The sequence below is a fragment of the Solanum dulcamara genome, chromosome 10 (genome assembly GCF_947179165.1).
Source record: "Solanum dulcamara chromosome 10, daSolDulc1.2, whole genome shotgun sequence".
Taxonomy (NCBI): Eukaryota; Viridiplantae; Streptophyta; class Magnoliopsida; order Solanales; family Solanaceae; genus Solanum; species Solanum dulcamara.
The window spans coordinates 32,550,059-32,566,704 of record NC_077246.1 but is presented as its reverse complement, the minus strand read 5'-3'; the positions used below and the strand labels follow the sequence as shown (position 1 = coordinate 32,566,704).

The window sequence follows — 16,646 nt, the reverse complement described above, 5'->3', positions numbered from 1 at the left end:
TGTTGTAAAATCGAATACATTTGCAATGTCGCATAAAGATGCACGGCATAACGAATGATACAAATAAGAAAGTGTGGCAGCTCCCCAAGCTTACCTTGACAATGCCTGTATGTCATCCATTTCAATAATAAAATCTGAACTAAATTATTTTCCTGTTTTATCAGGAAATAATGTCCCACCGAGCAACCAATGAAAGAAAAGTCAACAAAGGCTGCTAAGTAAAGTCCAATTCAAAGAAGGAAAAAGTAGACAGAAAAAGTAAGCAGAAAAGGAAAAGAATCTCCTAGTATAATTGGGTTTTCTTTTCCTAAAAGGAAAACACAAAGTTTTCATATATTTGGCTAGTCCTTTTCTTATAGGAAAAGATTTATGACTCTATAAATATAAGCTTATTCCTTCTAACAAGAGATCATCTACAATTCACAAAGAGAGAGAGTAAGAATACAAAGAGAGTTATACACCAAGATAAATATTGTATTCTTGAGTGTCCTCTTTAGTAGTTGTTCCTTTCACAAGAGAGAATATTAATTGTTGTTTTCTCTTTGTATTTGAGAGCGGTGTACTCCATATCAAAATAGTAAAATCCTTCTACCCCGTGGTTTTTCCCCTCTATTTGTTTGAGGGTTTTCACGTAAAATTCTCGTGTCTAATTTATTTTCATTATTTATCATCATATCAAACTTTAGTTGTGGTGTTTTCTCTCCACAACAGTGGTATTAGAGCCATCGGTTATTCTGTTTGTTTTATGTGAAAGTACTATTCATGTGAATAGTAAATTTCGGTGACAGTATAGTTTGTCACGATTGTTCACAAAAATATTCAAAAATAATCTAGAAGGGTGTGAAGCAAATAATAATGTCGAGTACAACAAAGTTTGATGTTGAGAAATTCAATGGGACTAATTTCTCATTGTGGAAAATGAAAATAAAAGAGATATTGAGAAAAGACAATTGCTTATCTGCAATTGAAGGTAGGCCCATAGATTTTACTGATGACAGCAAGTGGAACGACATAGACAGCAACGCAGTTGCCGATATACACTTGGCACTAGCTGATCAAGTGTTGTCTAGTGTGACTGAAAAACAGACGGCGAAGGAAATATGGGATACTCTTATAGGATTGTATGAGGCCAAGTCTTTGCATAATAAAATTTTCTTAAAAAGAAGATTGTATACTCTTGGAATAGCAGAGTCCATCTTAGTTACTGAACACATCAATACTTTGAATACTCTATTTTCGCAACTTACAACCATGGGTTGCAAAATAGAGGGGACTAAACGTGCGGAGCTTCTACTTCAAAGTCTGCCTGACTCGTATGATCAACTCATTATCAACCTGACGAACAATACAGACAGTCTAGTTTTTGATGAAATTACAGCCGCTATCGTAGAAGAAGAAAATCGGCGCAAAAATAAGGAAGATAGACAAGCAAGTTCACAGCAAGCTAAAGCTTTGATGATGGTGAGAGGAAGACCAACGGAACGTGGCCCCAGTGGGAGTCACAATCATGGTAGATCTCAATCAAGAAGTAAGAAGAATATCAAGTGCTACAACTGTGGCAATAAAGGGCACTTCAAGAAAGATTATCGGTTCAAAAAGAAGAGTGAACACCCTGAGCCATCAAATGCTCAAGGAAATGTTGCATGTACCTCGGATAATGGCGATATTTTATGTAGTGAAGCAATATCAAATAATGAAGGCAGAAAATGTTTCACTGATGTATGGATCATGGACACAGGAGCAACATGGCACATGACTTCTCGGAGAGAATGGTTCCATCAATATAATCCTATCTCAGGAGGGTCTGTGTTCATGGGAGACGATCATGCTTTGGATGTTATTGGTATTGAGTCCATCAAAATAAAAATGTATGATGGCACAATACACATCATTTAGGAGGTACGACATGTAAAAGATTTGAAGAAGAATCTATTGTATTTAGGACAACTAGATGATAATGGATGTTCGTATAAGACTCATGATGGAGTCATGAGAATATCAAAAGGAGCGCTTGTAGTAATGAAAGCAGAAAAACTTACTGCAAATCTATATGTGCTTAAAGGTGAAACACACCAAGAAGGAGAAGCATCAACTGCGTCAGCAAGTTCATTTGAAGAATCAACGATGATATGGCATCGTAAACTTGGCCATATGTCGGAACGAGGTTTGAAGATTCTTGCTGAGCAAAAGCTTCTTCCAGGGCTCAAAAAGGTTTTACTATCCTTTTGTGAGCATTGTGTTACCAGTAAGCAAAATAGACTAAAGTTTAGCAGTTCCTCTGCTAAGAGCAAGGAAACACTAGATCTGGTCCACTCTGATGTCTGGCAAGCACCGGTGGAGTCCCTAGGAGGAGCGAAATATTTTGTGTCATTTATTGATAATTTCTCTAGAAGAAGTTGGGTGTATCCAATCAAGAGAAAGGCAGATGTTTTTTCAGTTTTCAAACAGTTCAAAGCGCGAGTGGAACTTGAATCTGAGAAAAAAATCAAGTGTTTGAGGACAAATAATGGAGGAGAATACACTGGTGATGAATTTGATAACTTTTGTAAACAAGAAGATATTAAAAGGCATTTCACGATGGCATACACTCCACAACAAAATGGAGTGGCAGAGCAGATGAACAGAACCTTGTTAGAACGGACAAGAGCTATGTTGGCAACTGCAGGGGTGGAAAAACAATTCTGGGAAGAAGCAGTCAAAACCGCCTGTTATGTGGTCAATCGGTCACCATCAACCGCAATTGATCTGAAAACGCCAATGGAGATGTGGACAGGAAAACCAGTTGATTATTCTCGCTTACATATATTCGGAAGTCCTGCTTATGTTATGTACAACACCCAAGAAAATCGAAGTTGGATCCAAAATTCAGGGAATACATTTTCTTAGGGTATGCTGATGGAGTCAAGGGGTATCACTTGTGGGATCCCACTGCCCGCAAGGTGGTAATCAGCAGGGATGTTGTGTTTGTTGAAAACAAGATAAAAGAAAAAGAAGGTAGCACTTCAAAAGAAATATCAGAGACTACTACAGTTGAAGTTGAAGAAATAAAAGAAATCCCAGTTTCTTCTGAAGCAGTACTAAAGCACGAAGAACAAGAGCAAGCTAAAATCGAAACTCCACAAGTTCGACAGTCAACTAGGGAGAGAAGAGAACCAGCTTGGCACTCAGATTATTCTATGGAGAGCAATATTGCATACTGTCTATTAACAGAAGATGGAGAGCCTTCAACTATTCACGAGGCTATGAAAGGCCAAGAATCATCTCTGTGGATGGCAGCAATGCAAGAAGAAATTGAAGCTCTTCATAAAAATAAAACATGGGATCTTGTTCAATTACCACAAGAAAGGAAGGCCATTGGAAACAAATGGGTCTACAAGATCAAACACAATGGTAATGATCAAGTGGAGAAGTATCGTGCAAGATTAGTGGTGAAAGGATTCGTTCAGAAAGAAGGTATAGACTTCAATGAGATATTTTCTCCGGTGGTTCGACTCATAATAATTCGAGTGGTCCTAGCGATGTGTGCTACATTTGACTTGTACTTGGAGCAGTTAGATGTTAAAACTACATTTCTTCATGGAGAGCTTGAAGAAGAAATTTACATGCTCCAACCAGAAGGTTTTGAAGAACAGGAAAAAAAGAACTTGGTTTGCAGGTTGAACAAATCTCTATACGGTCTCAAACAGGCGCCGAGGTGTTGGTATAAGAGATTTGATTCCTTTATTATAGGCCTTGGATACAACAGACATAGTTCAGATCTTTGTGTTTATTATAAGAGATTTGGTGATGATGATTTTGTTATTTTGCTGTTGTATGTTGATGACATGTTGGTAGCAGGCGCCAACAAAGATTGTCTCATAAATTTAAAGGTACAATTGGCTAGGGAATTTGAAATGAAGGACTTGGGACCAGCAAACAAGATTCTAGGGATGCAAATTCACTGAGACAGAAATAATAGGAAGATTTGGCTTTCTCAAAAGAGCTACTTGAAGAAAATCTTGAGACGCTTCAAGATGCAAAATTGTAAGTCAATTTCTACCCCATTTCCTAGTAATTTCAAGTTATCCTCAAATATGAGTCCTAGCAATGAAGCAGAGAGGATAGAGATGTCTCGAGTACCGTATGCATCAGCAGTGGGAAGTTTAATGTTTGCCATGGTATGTACAAGACCTGACATTGCACAAGCAGTGGGAGTGGTTAGTCGATACATGGCTAATCCTGGTAGAGAGCATTGGAATACTGTTAAGAGGATCTTGAGATATATCAAGGGTACCTCAGATGTTGCAATGTGTTATGGAGGATCAGACTTTACTGTTAAAGGTTATGTTGATTCATATTATGCAGGTGATCTTGATAAAAGTAAGTCCACCACAGGTTATGTGTTTACTCTTGCTGGAGGAGCTGTAAGCTGGGTTTCAAAACTGCAATCTATCGTGGCTACATCTACGACGGAAGCAGAATATGTAGCAGCTACACAAGCTAGCAAAGAGGCAATATGGATGCAGATGTTACTGGAGGAGCTTGGGCAGAAACAAGAGAAGGTTGCTCTGTTTTATGACAGTCAGAGCACTTTGCATCTTGCAAAGAATACGACATTTCATTCAAGGACAAAGCACATACGAGTTCAGTATCACTTTGTCCGTGAGAAGGTGGAAGAAGGCAATGTGGATATCCAGAAAATTCACACTAATGACAACCTAGCAGATATGTTTACAAAGCTGATCAACAGTAACAAGTTTAAATGGTGTCGATCTTCTATTGGCCTAGCAGAAACGTAACATTGCAGTAATTGGGTAGAAAGGATAATGCGAAGACTTACTTGATTCTCAATTAAATCTTCAAGTGGGAGAATGAAAGAAAAGTCAACAAAGGCTGTTAAGTAAAGTCCAATTCAAAGAAGGAAAAAGTAGACAAAAAAAGTAAGCAGAAAAGGAAAAGAATCTCCTAGTATAATTGGGTTTTCTTTTCCTAAAAGGAAAACACAAAGTTTTCATATATTTGGCTAGTCCTTTTCTTATAGGAAAAGGTTTATGACTCTATAAATATAAGCTCATTCCTTCTAACAAGAGATCATCTACAATTCACAAAGAGAGAGAGTAAGAATACAAAGAGAGTTATACACCAAGATAAATATTGTATTCTTGAGTGTCCTCTTTAATAGTTGTTCCTTTTACAAGAGAGAATATTAATTGTTGTTTTCTCCTTGTATTTGAGAGCGGTGTACTCCATATCAAAATAGTAAAATCCTTCTACCCCGTGGTTTTTCCCCTCTATTTGTTTGAGGGTTACTTTAGTTGTGGTGCTTCCTCCCCCCAACACCAAAATAGGTCTAATTTAAATCTTTGTTGCACCTCTAACTTAATGGAATCATCATATATTTCATCTAAATTTTCTATAAAATTAATTAAATGTCGTGTAATAATACTATTCCCCTGAAAACTATTTTCAGGAGGAAATCAACTGGTTAAATAATAAATTAAATATTTTCTAGCTCTAGTAGCTAAGTTTCGTATGCCTTGTAGAAGAATCGGCATTCCATCGACAACCATGCTGAACATAACTTCAATGTCCTGCATAGTTATAGTTGCTTCACCATTTTTCAAATGAAAGGTGTGTGTTTCTGGCCGCCACCTTTCAATCAAAGCATTAATCAAAGCATTATCGAGTGGAATGCGTCCTACTTGTAGAATACCTTCAAATCCTGCTAAATTAAATAAATTTAAAATACGATAATGCAATGAATTATTTTTAGTGTTGCCATAATAAATGGTCTTGTCGACGCACTGTTAAAAGTGCTTGTCTTTCGTTTAGGTCATTATCCCAGATTTTGGTCGAAGGATGTTTATGTTGTAACATTCAAACATCATCATGCATGGGTTCTGGGTTCACATAATTTTTTTTAGCCATCTATATATTAAAAAACAAAAATATTAGCAATAATGATAATTAAAAATTAAATAAGTAATTAAAAGTATAAATTATAATAACTATAACAGCTTTTTGAAAACCACAAAACATCTGCCCATTTGTAGAACTGTAACAGCTTTTGAACTCATAAAAATTGTTCTTGATTTTACTATTACTACTCTTAATAAAGAATGGGAATTTTTTTCCTAATCAAAATTTGATACGAAATAGAATGAAATATAACAAGATATTAGAAGCTAAGTGAGCATGAATTGAAGAAACATGAATTAAAAATTAATTCACTACACAAAAATATGAATTGTTTATAAAGTTACCTTTTACGGATGATAAGTAAATTTTTATAATAAACTAGCTTTAAAAAGTTAATAGATAACAAGTTTTTGAGAGAGTTATGAAGTTTTAAGATGAGAAATATGTTAGGGATGTATAGGGTTTTTATAATTGGGGTGAAGGGTAGGGGTTCTGTCTAGGGTTCACATATTTTTTTAAGGATTTTTAGCCCGCGAATTATAATTTGCACAGCAGCTCGCGAATTATTATGTTTATGTTTATGAATTTAAAAGTAGAACTATATTTTTATTTACATTTATAATCAAAAATCCTATATATAAGCAATTGATTTTTTATAAAAGAATCTCATTTATTTTAACATATAACATTAATACGTACAATATACTTTACACTTTACGTCAGTAAAGACAAATAATCGAAATCAATAATTATGTAATTTGATAATCTTAATTTTATTCATCTTGAGTTTCTGGAACGATTTCAACTTCAATATTTATACTATTATACTGTGTATGATCAATCTAAGATAATTGATTTATACAACAATAAGGCACACCAAAATTTAGTGTTTCTGGTAATATTTTTGGACACCTATCCATTCTTTAACTATTGGATATACAGGATTGGTAGAATTCCTATGTAAATTTTGATCTTCTAGTACCTTCCATGCTCTTCTTCATTTGCTCTTTTAAAGTTGAGATCGTCTAATGCATGAAAGAGTTGTAGTGCTTTATTCATTTCATCAATCTCATTCACCAAGTGTTCAATAACTAGTGCTTCATCCCTGAATTTGCATGTTTGATAAATTGCAAATACTGCTTGTGGAATGACCAAACCATACTAGCGACATAAAACTTCGTAGTCGCACTTCTTAGAATATAAACTAGGTCATTCAAGTGTTTCACCCCCAAATAATAAAATCATCTATTTTAGAAGAGTTTGGTTCTCCCTCAATGATGTGTCCAACAATTTTTAAATCATAATAAATATCAATGGGTTTATTTTCTAGTGGACGAATTCTATCATACCATTTTTTCCCACATAAATCAGTGTAGCACCCAAATACCTTTCTTGGGTCCTTGGGGACATTTCTATTTTTATTTTTGTTGGTAATATCAAACCAACTTTGCAACTGAATTTTTCTTTGCATGATTGAAAATACAATGTTTCAAAATAGCAATGAGACACCTATTTATAATAACATAAGAAAACGGATATACATGATTTAAAAAAAAAGCCACACACGGCCATGTGACTAACTTTAGGAATTTGACACCGAATCTTTGTAGTGTTGATTAGATACTGCAATAATTTTTAAAATAAATATCTAGATATCAGCAAAGTATAATTTTAATTATTCGAATATAAATTTAAAAAACAAATAATTAGTTATTTTCCTATTAACAATTATCACGTAATAACCTTATTTAATTAAATTTGATATTGATTATCTAATATCATGAAAAATTTTATACAGTGTTGAATCACATCAACACTACAGATTAACTACTACAAAGTTGCACAACACACGTTATAGGGAAAAGATATTTGCATAGTTTGTCATAGATGTGTCATGCATCATTACTCATTCTGACTAAACTATTCACAATTCTTATTCCAATTTATTTTCACTACATCTTTCTATGACATGGCTATTCACACTGAAAATGATCATTACATAAATCTGCTTACTTAAATTAATTAATTCCGTCACCTAAATTTATTTATTTGATTTTAAATTAATATAAAATTTAAATAATAAATAATTTTTTTATATTAACTGATTTTAAATTAAAGATATATACAATGTATTAAAATTAAAATTGATCACATCATAACTTAATTTATTTAAATTTTAAGATCAATTATTAAATATCATAAAAAGTTTTTCATTGTTGAATCAAATCAACATTGCAATATTGCAGGGGATCGGTTTTTTTTAAAGAAGTCGCACCCTAGGGTGCGAATTACAAGTTCCATACTGCCTTGCGACTTGTCATTCGCACACTACGGTGCGACTTCCTTGAAAAACCTTATATATACACATAACTTTTCATTTGATATATATTCACTTAAGATAAAACTTCTATCAATGGTTAAATATGTTATATCACTAATCAAACAAAATGAAAAATTACATTCGATTTACAGAAAACTATATCACATAACGCTTTGTCATGAAGTTGTGGAGCTATTCTTAACACTACAACGAATAGAAAAGTCAAATATTCAAATAAGTTAGGTAGGTGTTTTAGTAGTAGAACTAACATGATTGTTATGTTTACATTCATAATAATCATGTTAGGTCTTTAGTTGCAACGCGAAGAAACTAGAATGTATGTTGTTGTTGTTATTATTATTATTGTTGTTGTTGTCCTCCAATAATGAATTATATGTGGCTTAGTTCTTTGATGATTATATATGTATACTAATTTTGGGAACATGCATCGAACGCTTGGTCCTTAACACTATATAAAATTTATAAAAACTTAACTTTTGATGATAATAAGAAAATACCTTTATTTTACTGTGTCCTATCAAGTTTATCCCTCGAGGTCATATAACTTAAGAAATTTGAAAATAAATAATTATATAATATACATTTAGAAAAACTTTATTTATAAGTAGGAAGTGTCATTACATGTTTATTTCAAATGTGAAATTTATTTTTAAAAAATGTATTAATTAGTAATGAAGTACTATAAATTACATTTATAGTAATAACAACATATTATAAATTAAGAAAACAACATTGAATAATTATATAGTAAAAAATCCACGAAATCTCTACTAGAAACAATAATAACATCGTATGATATGCAAAATGTGCTACTTTATTTGAACTGGTAAAACAACAAACTAATGATGAAAATGCGTATAAATAAATAATTGGACAATACAATAAGAATCTCTATCCTACATTACAAGTACTATTAATTTATCAGAAACACATAAAATTAAAAAAATTATGATCGTAAAAGTATTAAAGACAATGAAATAAAGAATGAAAGTTAAAGAAAAAACATTTGTAATATCCAAATAAATATTAAGCTAAAACATAAATTTACAAAAAAAATAATTAATATTTGGAGTGGGCTGGGGGAGGGTGGGGCAACGGGAGAGGGTGGGGGTGGAAAGCAATTCGTGAGCCACCCTGCGAATTGTAATTCGCAAGGCAGCTTGCGAATTGCTCTAACACTACCTTTAACACCGTTAGATACAAAAAGGCAATTCGCAAGCCCCCTTACGAATTTACCCTTTCAATTTCAATATGAAATTACTTACCATTTTGAAATTTTTATAAGAAAATTATACCCTTTCATAGCTCTTGACTCTTAAAATTAATTCCATTTGACTATAGCAGTTAGAGGTGTGCAAAAACCGAACCGACGGATTCGTTGGAGTAATATGAGTTTCATGGTTGAACTAGTTTCTTTCTTGTCATGGACAAATACTGCCTTTACTTATATACAATATGATTCATATTCACTAACCACTTCTACGATTTTGAATCTCCTAATATACAATGAGTATGCTACAAGCAAGAGAGGTGTCGGTCTTCCTAACTAGTCAAGAAGCAGAGCCCTTGGATTCTTGAATATCCAATTCATGTTCAGCAACGATGATGCAAAAATCAGCCTCCAAAGATGACGAGGATGTGTTCCTTTCCTTGAAGGTGTCTTTGGGTGAATTAAGCATGTCAACTGCACACTGAATATCAGGTGTTATTCCCACTTGATCGATGTCATGAAGTGCTGGAGACAAATACTTGGCTACTGTAACAAATAGAGCTGATCCGTCGTGCAACTGTGTAACACTCTGCATCAAAGACAATTGGATTTTGTAAAAGAGGAGATTTATAAGCAAAACAGGTATAGCCCATATCATAATTGACAAATTGGCAAGGGAAAATTATATGCTTACAGTAACCAACGACTACTTGTAGATAAAGAAAAATTATCTCGAGCAAACATATGTAGTACAATACAAGAATGCATACTTAAGGGAAAAGTAACTCAAAGGCTTTTAAAGTTCACTTTTTTATCTAGGAGATTAATATAATAATAACTTTGACTGCAATGCCACATGTTATGGAAGTGTCAAATACATCAGAAAGTTAAATACGTAAGATAATCAACAGGCTCAAAGAGGGATTTAGAACACTAGTGGGTAGCTTTTATATATAGACTGAGAAGGGTTAGTATCCGTTCAAAGTTCCAGCGAAACCTGTATCTTTCCTTTCCCAAAAGTCTTATGCCCGACAAGGATTGCACGGCCATTATCACGGAGTGCCCCGGCCAGAATCTCACTAGCACTTGCACTTCCCTCATTCACCTGTTAGGAGGGAATCAAAGGCATAAATATTTCTTCAACAACTTAACCCCTCAGTTCAAATAAATTTGTCTAGTAACAAATACTATGTTGAAGAAAATTGTGATATAGTATGAGAAGGATATGTCTTAAACTTACAAGGACGACAAGTGGATCATGTGTTACAGCATGTCCATTGACTATGCTAATTGGTGCCATATTTCCATCCCTATCAACAGTGTTCACAAGTGTCTCATCGCCATCTAGCCATAGCTGGGCAACATCTAACCCAGCCGTAACTAGACCTCCCTGCATAATTTATAGGACAGACACTTGAGATAACAAAGGTTGAATAGATTTAAGTATGAGAGTATACAAGTCGAAGAGAAGGGATTTAAGGAACTTGCAGGATTATTCCGAAGATCTAATATATATGATTGCACACCCTGATTTTCCATATCCTGAATAGTGTTTTCCATTTCCATAGCTGCAGACTGTTATACATTAAAAACATGGAAGTCTTTACTCAATATATGCAAGGAACTTCATTTTGTTTGTCATTTGACGATGAAGGAAAGTCAATGATCTATGACTCGTTAACTACCTGAGAAAAGCTTGACAACTTTACATATCCAGTTTTCAAGAGACGACCATCAGGCATTTTATGAGGAATGATGGCACTGGATATTGGTGAAAGTTTAATCACTTCGCGAGGCAGTTTAACCTTAAAAAATAAGCAGTGTTAACAAAAATAATTAGGAAGTCAATACATTTTTAATTTAGATAACAGGAAATGCTAGGTGCATGCACTTGAGAAAACATTCACCAAAAAATAATAAGCTATTGTCATATTTTCTTGCAGACATCATACCTCTTGGTAACTTGATACTCCTGCAACATTACCCTGGTCACAAGAAGAGCAGAAAAAAGTGATCACTTAGAGTTAGAAAGAGCATTCAATTCAATTGAAAGATAGAGAAATTTTATACAATATGCCTATCAAGATGAAACAATTATTTTCGTTCAAGAACCAGCGTGACTGTAAGTACTATTCCTGACAAAAGAGGTTGGAAAAAAGAGAAAGCACTACTAAAAAATCATTATTTTCCTACTAAAATATTCTACTGAAAAATGTTCACTGGTTATTCCCATAAGATATTTTGATGGAATTGGTGGGAAAAGAAAAAAAAGTTCATACGGAAATGAGTGGAAAAATCATCTTCTATACTACAAATTTTCCACTGACTCGCGGTGGGAAAAAAACTTTATTTCTAGTAGTGACGGACACATAATATGAAAAAGCATCACACAGAAAAGGTTGTTGTACAGCTTATTTCTGATGAGGTGGTTGTGGATGAAATAAGATTGCTAACATAAATTAATGTTCAGTGGTAAAAAAGTTTCAGTTGGCTCAATGAAAAGGGGACAAGCTTACTCTGTGAACTTTGACTGTAACAGTTGTACCAGCACGGCCCCTCAGTTTTTGAGCTGCTGTTTCACTGTCAACTCCATCAAGCCTCTCACCTGAAGAAATCAAGCAAAATTCAAGCTCTAATCCATCTGTTTTATGTGGTTTCTGTTTAAAGGACACGGAAGAATGCACTGTTCAATGATCGTGGTTTTTAGTCTTGTTTTTAAAATGATTTACGACATTGATACTCACTAACAAAAGTTCTGGAGTTGCCTTTTAGGGAATAGGTTCACCATCAAGAAAGGTTTTCACTGCATTATGGGCAGTGGTTGTATGTTCCATACAAGTATGTATGTCTGAGTGCCCCTGAGCAAGCTTTGTACAAGAACATAAACAATGTATATAAGTCTAAGCACTTCTTTGAAATCGTTCAACAATTCACAACTTCTATCAATAAATTACACCGAATAAGAAAACAATAAGTAGCAGACTGAGAATTTACTCCATCGAACTAAAGTAGATTATAGAACTAGTATCATGAATTAGTATAGACCTGGTCAGATAAATAGTACATCTTTGAAACCTGTAGACATTTGGAAGAGGAGATAATGTAAAGCTATGGATGACAAACCAACTTGGACAAAAGATAAGGCAACTGATTTAAGTGCCTCTCTGTGAACGGTACTCATATAGGATATCGACCATTCTCACACTTTGGACGACTAAACTTTCGGAAGAAAGCTTATATGCTGTTAAACAGGACAACAATGCTTCTGCATTTTTCCGACCAACTGCATTTAGGAAAATTCTATATCTACAGGATGGAAGCTCAACATTTTGAACTTCAGTCAACATCTGTAAGCCATTAGGTCATTAGCTTGCTAAGTTCTGCTGATAAAAAAATAGTTTGACTAATAAGTAATATAAGTACCATTTATCTCAAGCAATTCATCTCCTTCATGAATACCAGCACGTGCAGCTGGGCTATTCTCCACACAGGACAAGACAACCTGAAATCAAATGTACTTATGATGCAAGAGTTAATGACAACTGTTTCCTGGTTTAGACATGTAGGAGCTGATATGTTCCTAATAGAAGCTGTCATAATAAAGATACCAAATTGTCATTGCAGAAAATATTTTAAACTGGACTGTTAAAAAGTGATATTTCCCCTCAAGAAGCATTTTTATAAGGAAGTAACGTAAGAGATACACAAACAAAATCTATTTAAGAATAAGAAACCTATGTTTGAGAGAAAAAAAGTAAAATAGCAAGTTCATTTGATCGTTTTTACCAACCAGGTGCCCTGTATTTGGTTCAACACTGACGAAGAGGCCAACACCTTGTAAATTTCCATCACTTCCTATTCTAAAACTTTGGTACTCCTGTAGAAAATGTAGAATATCAATATTACTTGTATTAGGAAAGTAGGGAAGACATGGCATAAAGTCCTCGGAAAGGCTACTTGGGATGATCACTTGATATCCGATACAGAATTATGTTTCAAAACTACCTGTGTATGTAAATCTTGTACAGATAATAGAATGGTAAAAGCAATCCCGTGAAGAGATATTACTGTATATGTAATATGCAATTAACTGTTCTTAATCATAAAAGAAAGATTTCCTTAATGCAAATGGACTTCCCACCTTAGGACTAATAATGCGCGTATAGGGATCTCCAAGCGTAGATAGCATTCCCCTGACTTTGCTATAGGCAGCATCTTCTGACCTCAATGGGAACATTTCTACCATGGTTTGTTGCAGTTTCAAATCCCAATCTGTGAGATATGTTCCACAAACAGTTAGGTTGCTTTCCGATACAATTAAACAGTATCTTTAGGAAATTTAACAAAGAGACTTTACCTTGATGATTGAAAGTTGGATCTACGAATGTCTCTCTAATCAAACTCCAAGCCTCAATTAAGGTCCTCTGAACTGTATTTACCTACCAAACAGAGATTCAATAATTTTCTTTTCAATGTTCAATGAAATAAAAATTGATGACGTACCTCAGGTGTGTGAGAGACAGGGAATGCTACAGTTAGAGACTCAGCCAAAGCCAGAGAATGACACGACAAGGACAAAGCAGCAGCTAATCCAATAACTCCTTTCCCTACCCATTTCACCAAATTTTCATTCTCTCCCTCCTCCTTCTTCAGATGTGCAATAGGAAGCTCCTTTCTCCCAAAAGCTTGGGGAACAACCCTTCTTCTAAATCTTATGGATGAAAATCTACAAGAAAATAATGATTTTGAGGTGAAGGATTTGGAGATTGATGATCCAAGATCAAAATTTGAGCACAAAGTTTCCATCTTTGTGGGAGAGAAACGAATCTAGTAGTGCACATTAGGAATTACTTCTTACTAATAGTAGGGAGAAACTGCCGTGTTGGGGTTCTCAGTGGGGTCTACGTGAATCCTTGGGTCTTGTGGTGGTTAACTTTGTTGCGTAAGCCAGTATCTCTATAGGAATTTATGTTTACCTCACAAGTGGACCAATAACTCTTATTTTGTTGAAAAATTGGGGCAGGGTGGACGGCAAATGGGAAGGAATTACATCCTCATCAATTCAACCCCTACTAAATAGATAGTTAATTAATTGAGTTATTTAGACTTTTTCGATCTATTAGTTCTCGAATACATGTGTTGTACGTGTATGTCATGTTAATTATTTAAGTATGTATGTCATGAAAACTATTAGAGGAAAATACAAGTGCAAATTGATGAATGATTAGCTTATTGGACTAATATTTATTGTCATCACAAAGCACTAACATCTTAAAATTATTTTCAAATCATGAACGTGAGAATATTTTTTATTTTCTAGAGGTGAAATACGAATTTGGAGGAAAAAGTTTCTTTTATTACCTTCTTGGCTTCTTCTAATATCGCTGGATCAGGATAGTAAGTGAATAAATAAGTAGAAATCACCGTTTGAGTTGAATCCATGAATCGTATCGTCTCATCTCATGTCTCATATATTATTAAAAGTTGAAAGGTACAAAGTGTAAAGTTGAATTACCATTTTGTTCCTACACTAAATTAAAATATTATAAAATATTTGCTTAATTAAATATTAAATAGTAATTGTTTATCATAAAGTAAATTCATCCAATTAAGTGTTAATCCTTCTATCCCATATTAGTTGATCATTATATTAAAAATAATTGTCCCATATTAGTTTTCCTCCTCAATAATCAAGAAAGCATTAATTAATTTTTTTCAATATTATTGTTGTAATTAATTCTTTTTGAAAGTGTTCACATTTGTCTTCTTCTTTTTCTTTTCCTCTTTTTTTTTCTTTCGGTGACTTTCATTCGTTTTCCTTCTTTCTATGTTTGTTTCTTTTCATCCTCTTCTTTTTTTTCTTTTTTCTTTTTTTCTTTTTTTCATTTTTCTTAATTATGAAACTAAATTTTTGTATCTGTTTTACATATTTTGTATTTTTTAAAATAAAATTTATCCATAGATTCAAGATAATTCTTTTTTATACTTGCTATAATTCTTGTCTTAGAGGTAACTTAGCCCAAAGACTTTCAAAGAACAAGTTATGTTTCATGGATAAGGGTTGACATTGTCTTTTTTTGTCTTGATTTATGAGATACTCTATAACTTTTGCCATAGAGGCAAGGCTTAAACCAAAAACTTCACAAGTTACGCCCCATGGGCAAGAGTTAACACTACTGCATTGTGTCTTGATTTATCATATGCTCTATAACTTTTGCCTCTTATCCCAATGACTTCCAAACAACAAGTTAAGCTCCGTGGGAAAGACTTGACAATATCATACTGTGTTTTGATTTATGAGATACTCTATAACTAATGCCCTAAATGTAAGACTTGTTAGTCCAAGGACTACCAAACAACAAGTTAAGCCCCATGGGTAAGTGATAGCTCCATGGACAAGGATGATGCTATAGAAGCCCTAAGAGGACAATCATCAAAGTCTCAAGATAAGGAGTTGCAAGCCAAGATTGTTGGGCTTCAATGGAAACTCAAGAAGATGCTTATCATGGAAGAAAAACCCAAGAACGAGTCCAAGAATTGTGGTGAAGAATGGACTAAGTGCTACACATATTTTATGATTCAAGTCCAAGTCCAAATGGAAGAAGATTGAGCCTACATGGGGCTGAATTTCTGCCTGAAAAAGGAGCTTAAAAGCCTCACACAAAAAGGAGGAAAAGTCATGTACAAAGTTGGAAACTTTTCCTTATTTCCTTAGGGAAGAATTTTTTGTATTATTTTTACATGCTTTCCAAGTTTAAAAGTTTTCTAGTTTAAAGTTTACTAGTTATTATTTCCATAAAAGTAGTATTTAAATCCCATTCTATTTGGGATAGATTTTCCCTATATATAGGGGTGAATTTTGCTATTTTAAAGATGAACATGATGATTAATATTATTTGAGAGGGTTTTCTTCTTTACACCTTTGTGTATGGTGACTGTGGATTTATCTTACAACCTTATAAGAATGATTCTTTAAGAGGTAAAATTAATTTTTTAACTTGATATCTTTGGTTCTTATTTGTAAATTAAATAAGATGATTAGTCTTATACTAATTGTTGTCTCTAATTTCTTTGAGATAGGAGTCTAGATCACTTTTGATCTAAGTTCTTGAATTGACTCTATTAGTATCATAATTAGTTTTAATCTACTAATTTTGAATACTAAGATCAATTAGAGTTCTTAGCACTTCTTTTGAA

The 16,646-nt window shown here is 33.7% G+C and overlaps 1 protein-coding gene across 2 annotated transcripts; it reads right to left on the bottom strand.

The window, feature by feature from the left end:
- Window positions 1-9,583: 9,583 nt before the first annotated feature.
- LOC129870357 (carboxyl-terminal-processing peptidase 3, chloroplastic) lies at window positions 9,584-14,338 on the bottom strand. Of its 2 annotated transcripts, XM_055945114.1 has the most exons (12): window positions 13,953-14,334; window positions 13,807-13,888; window positions 13,591-13,721; window positions 13,240-13,326; window positions 12,873-12,951; window positions 11,966-12,054; window positions 11,402-11,434; window positions 11,135-11,254; window positions 10,934-11,024; window positions 10,690-10,835; window positions 10,447-10,554; window positions 9,584-10,038 (listed from the first exon to the last, which is right to left on the bottom strand). In XM_055945114.1, the coding sequence occupies exons 1-12, from the start codon at window positions 14,253-14,255 to the stop codon at window positions 9,790-9,792; spliced, it is 1,518 nt and encodes a 505-aa protein (XP_055801089.1). In that variant the 5' UTR covers window positions 14,256-14,334; the 3' UTR covers window positions 9,584-9,789. The 2 variants fall into 2 exon arrangements, with proteins under 2 accessions (XP_055801089.1, XP_055801090.1); XM_055945115.1 differs by lacking the exon at window positions 13,240-13,326 and having other exon boundaries at window positions 13,953-14,338.
- Between the last annotated feature and the right edge of the window lie 2,308 nt (window positions 14,339-16,646).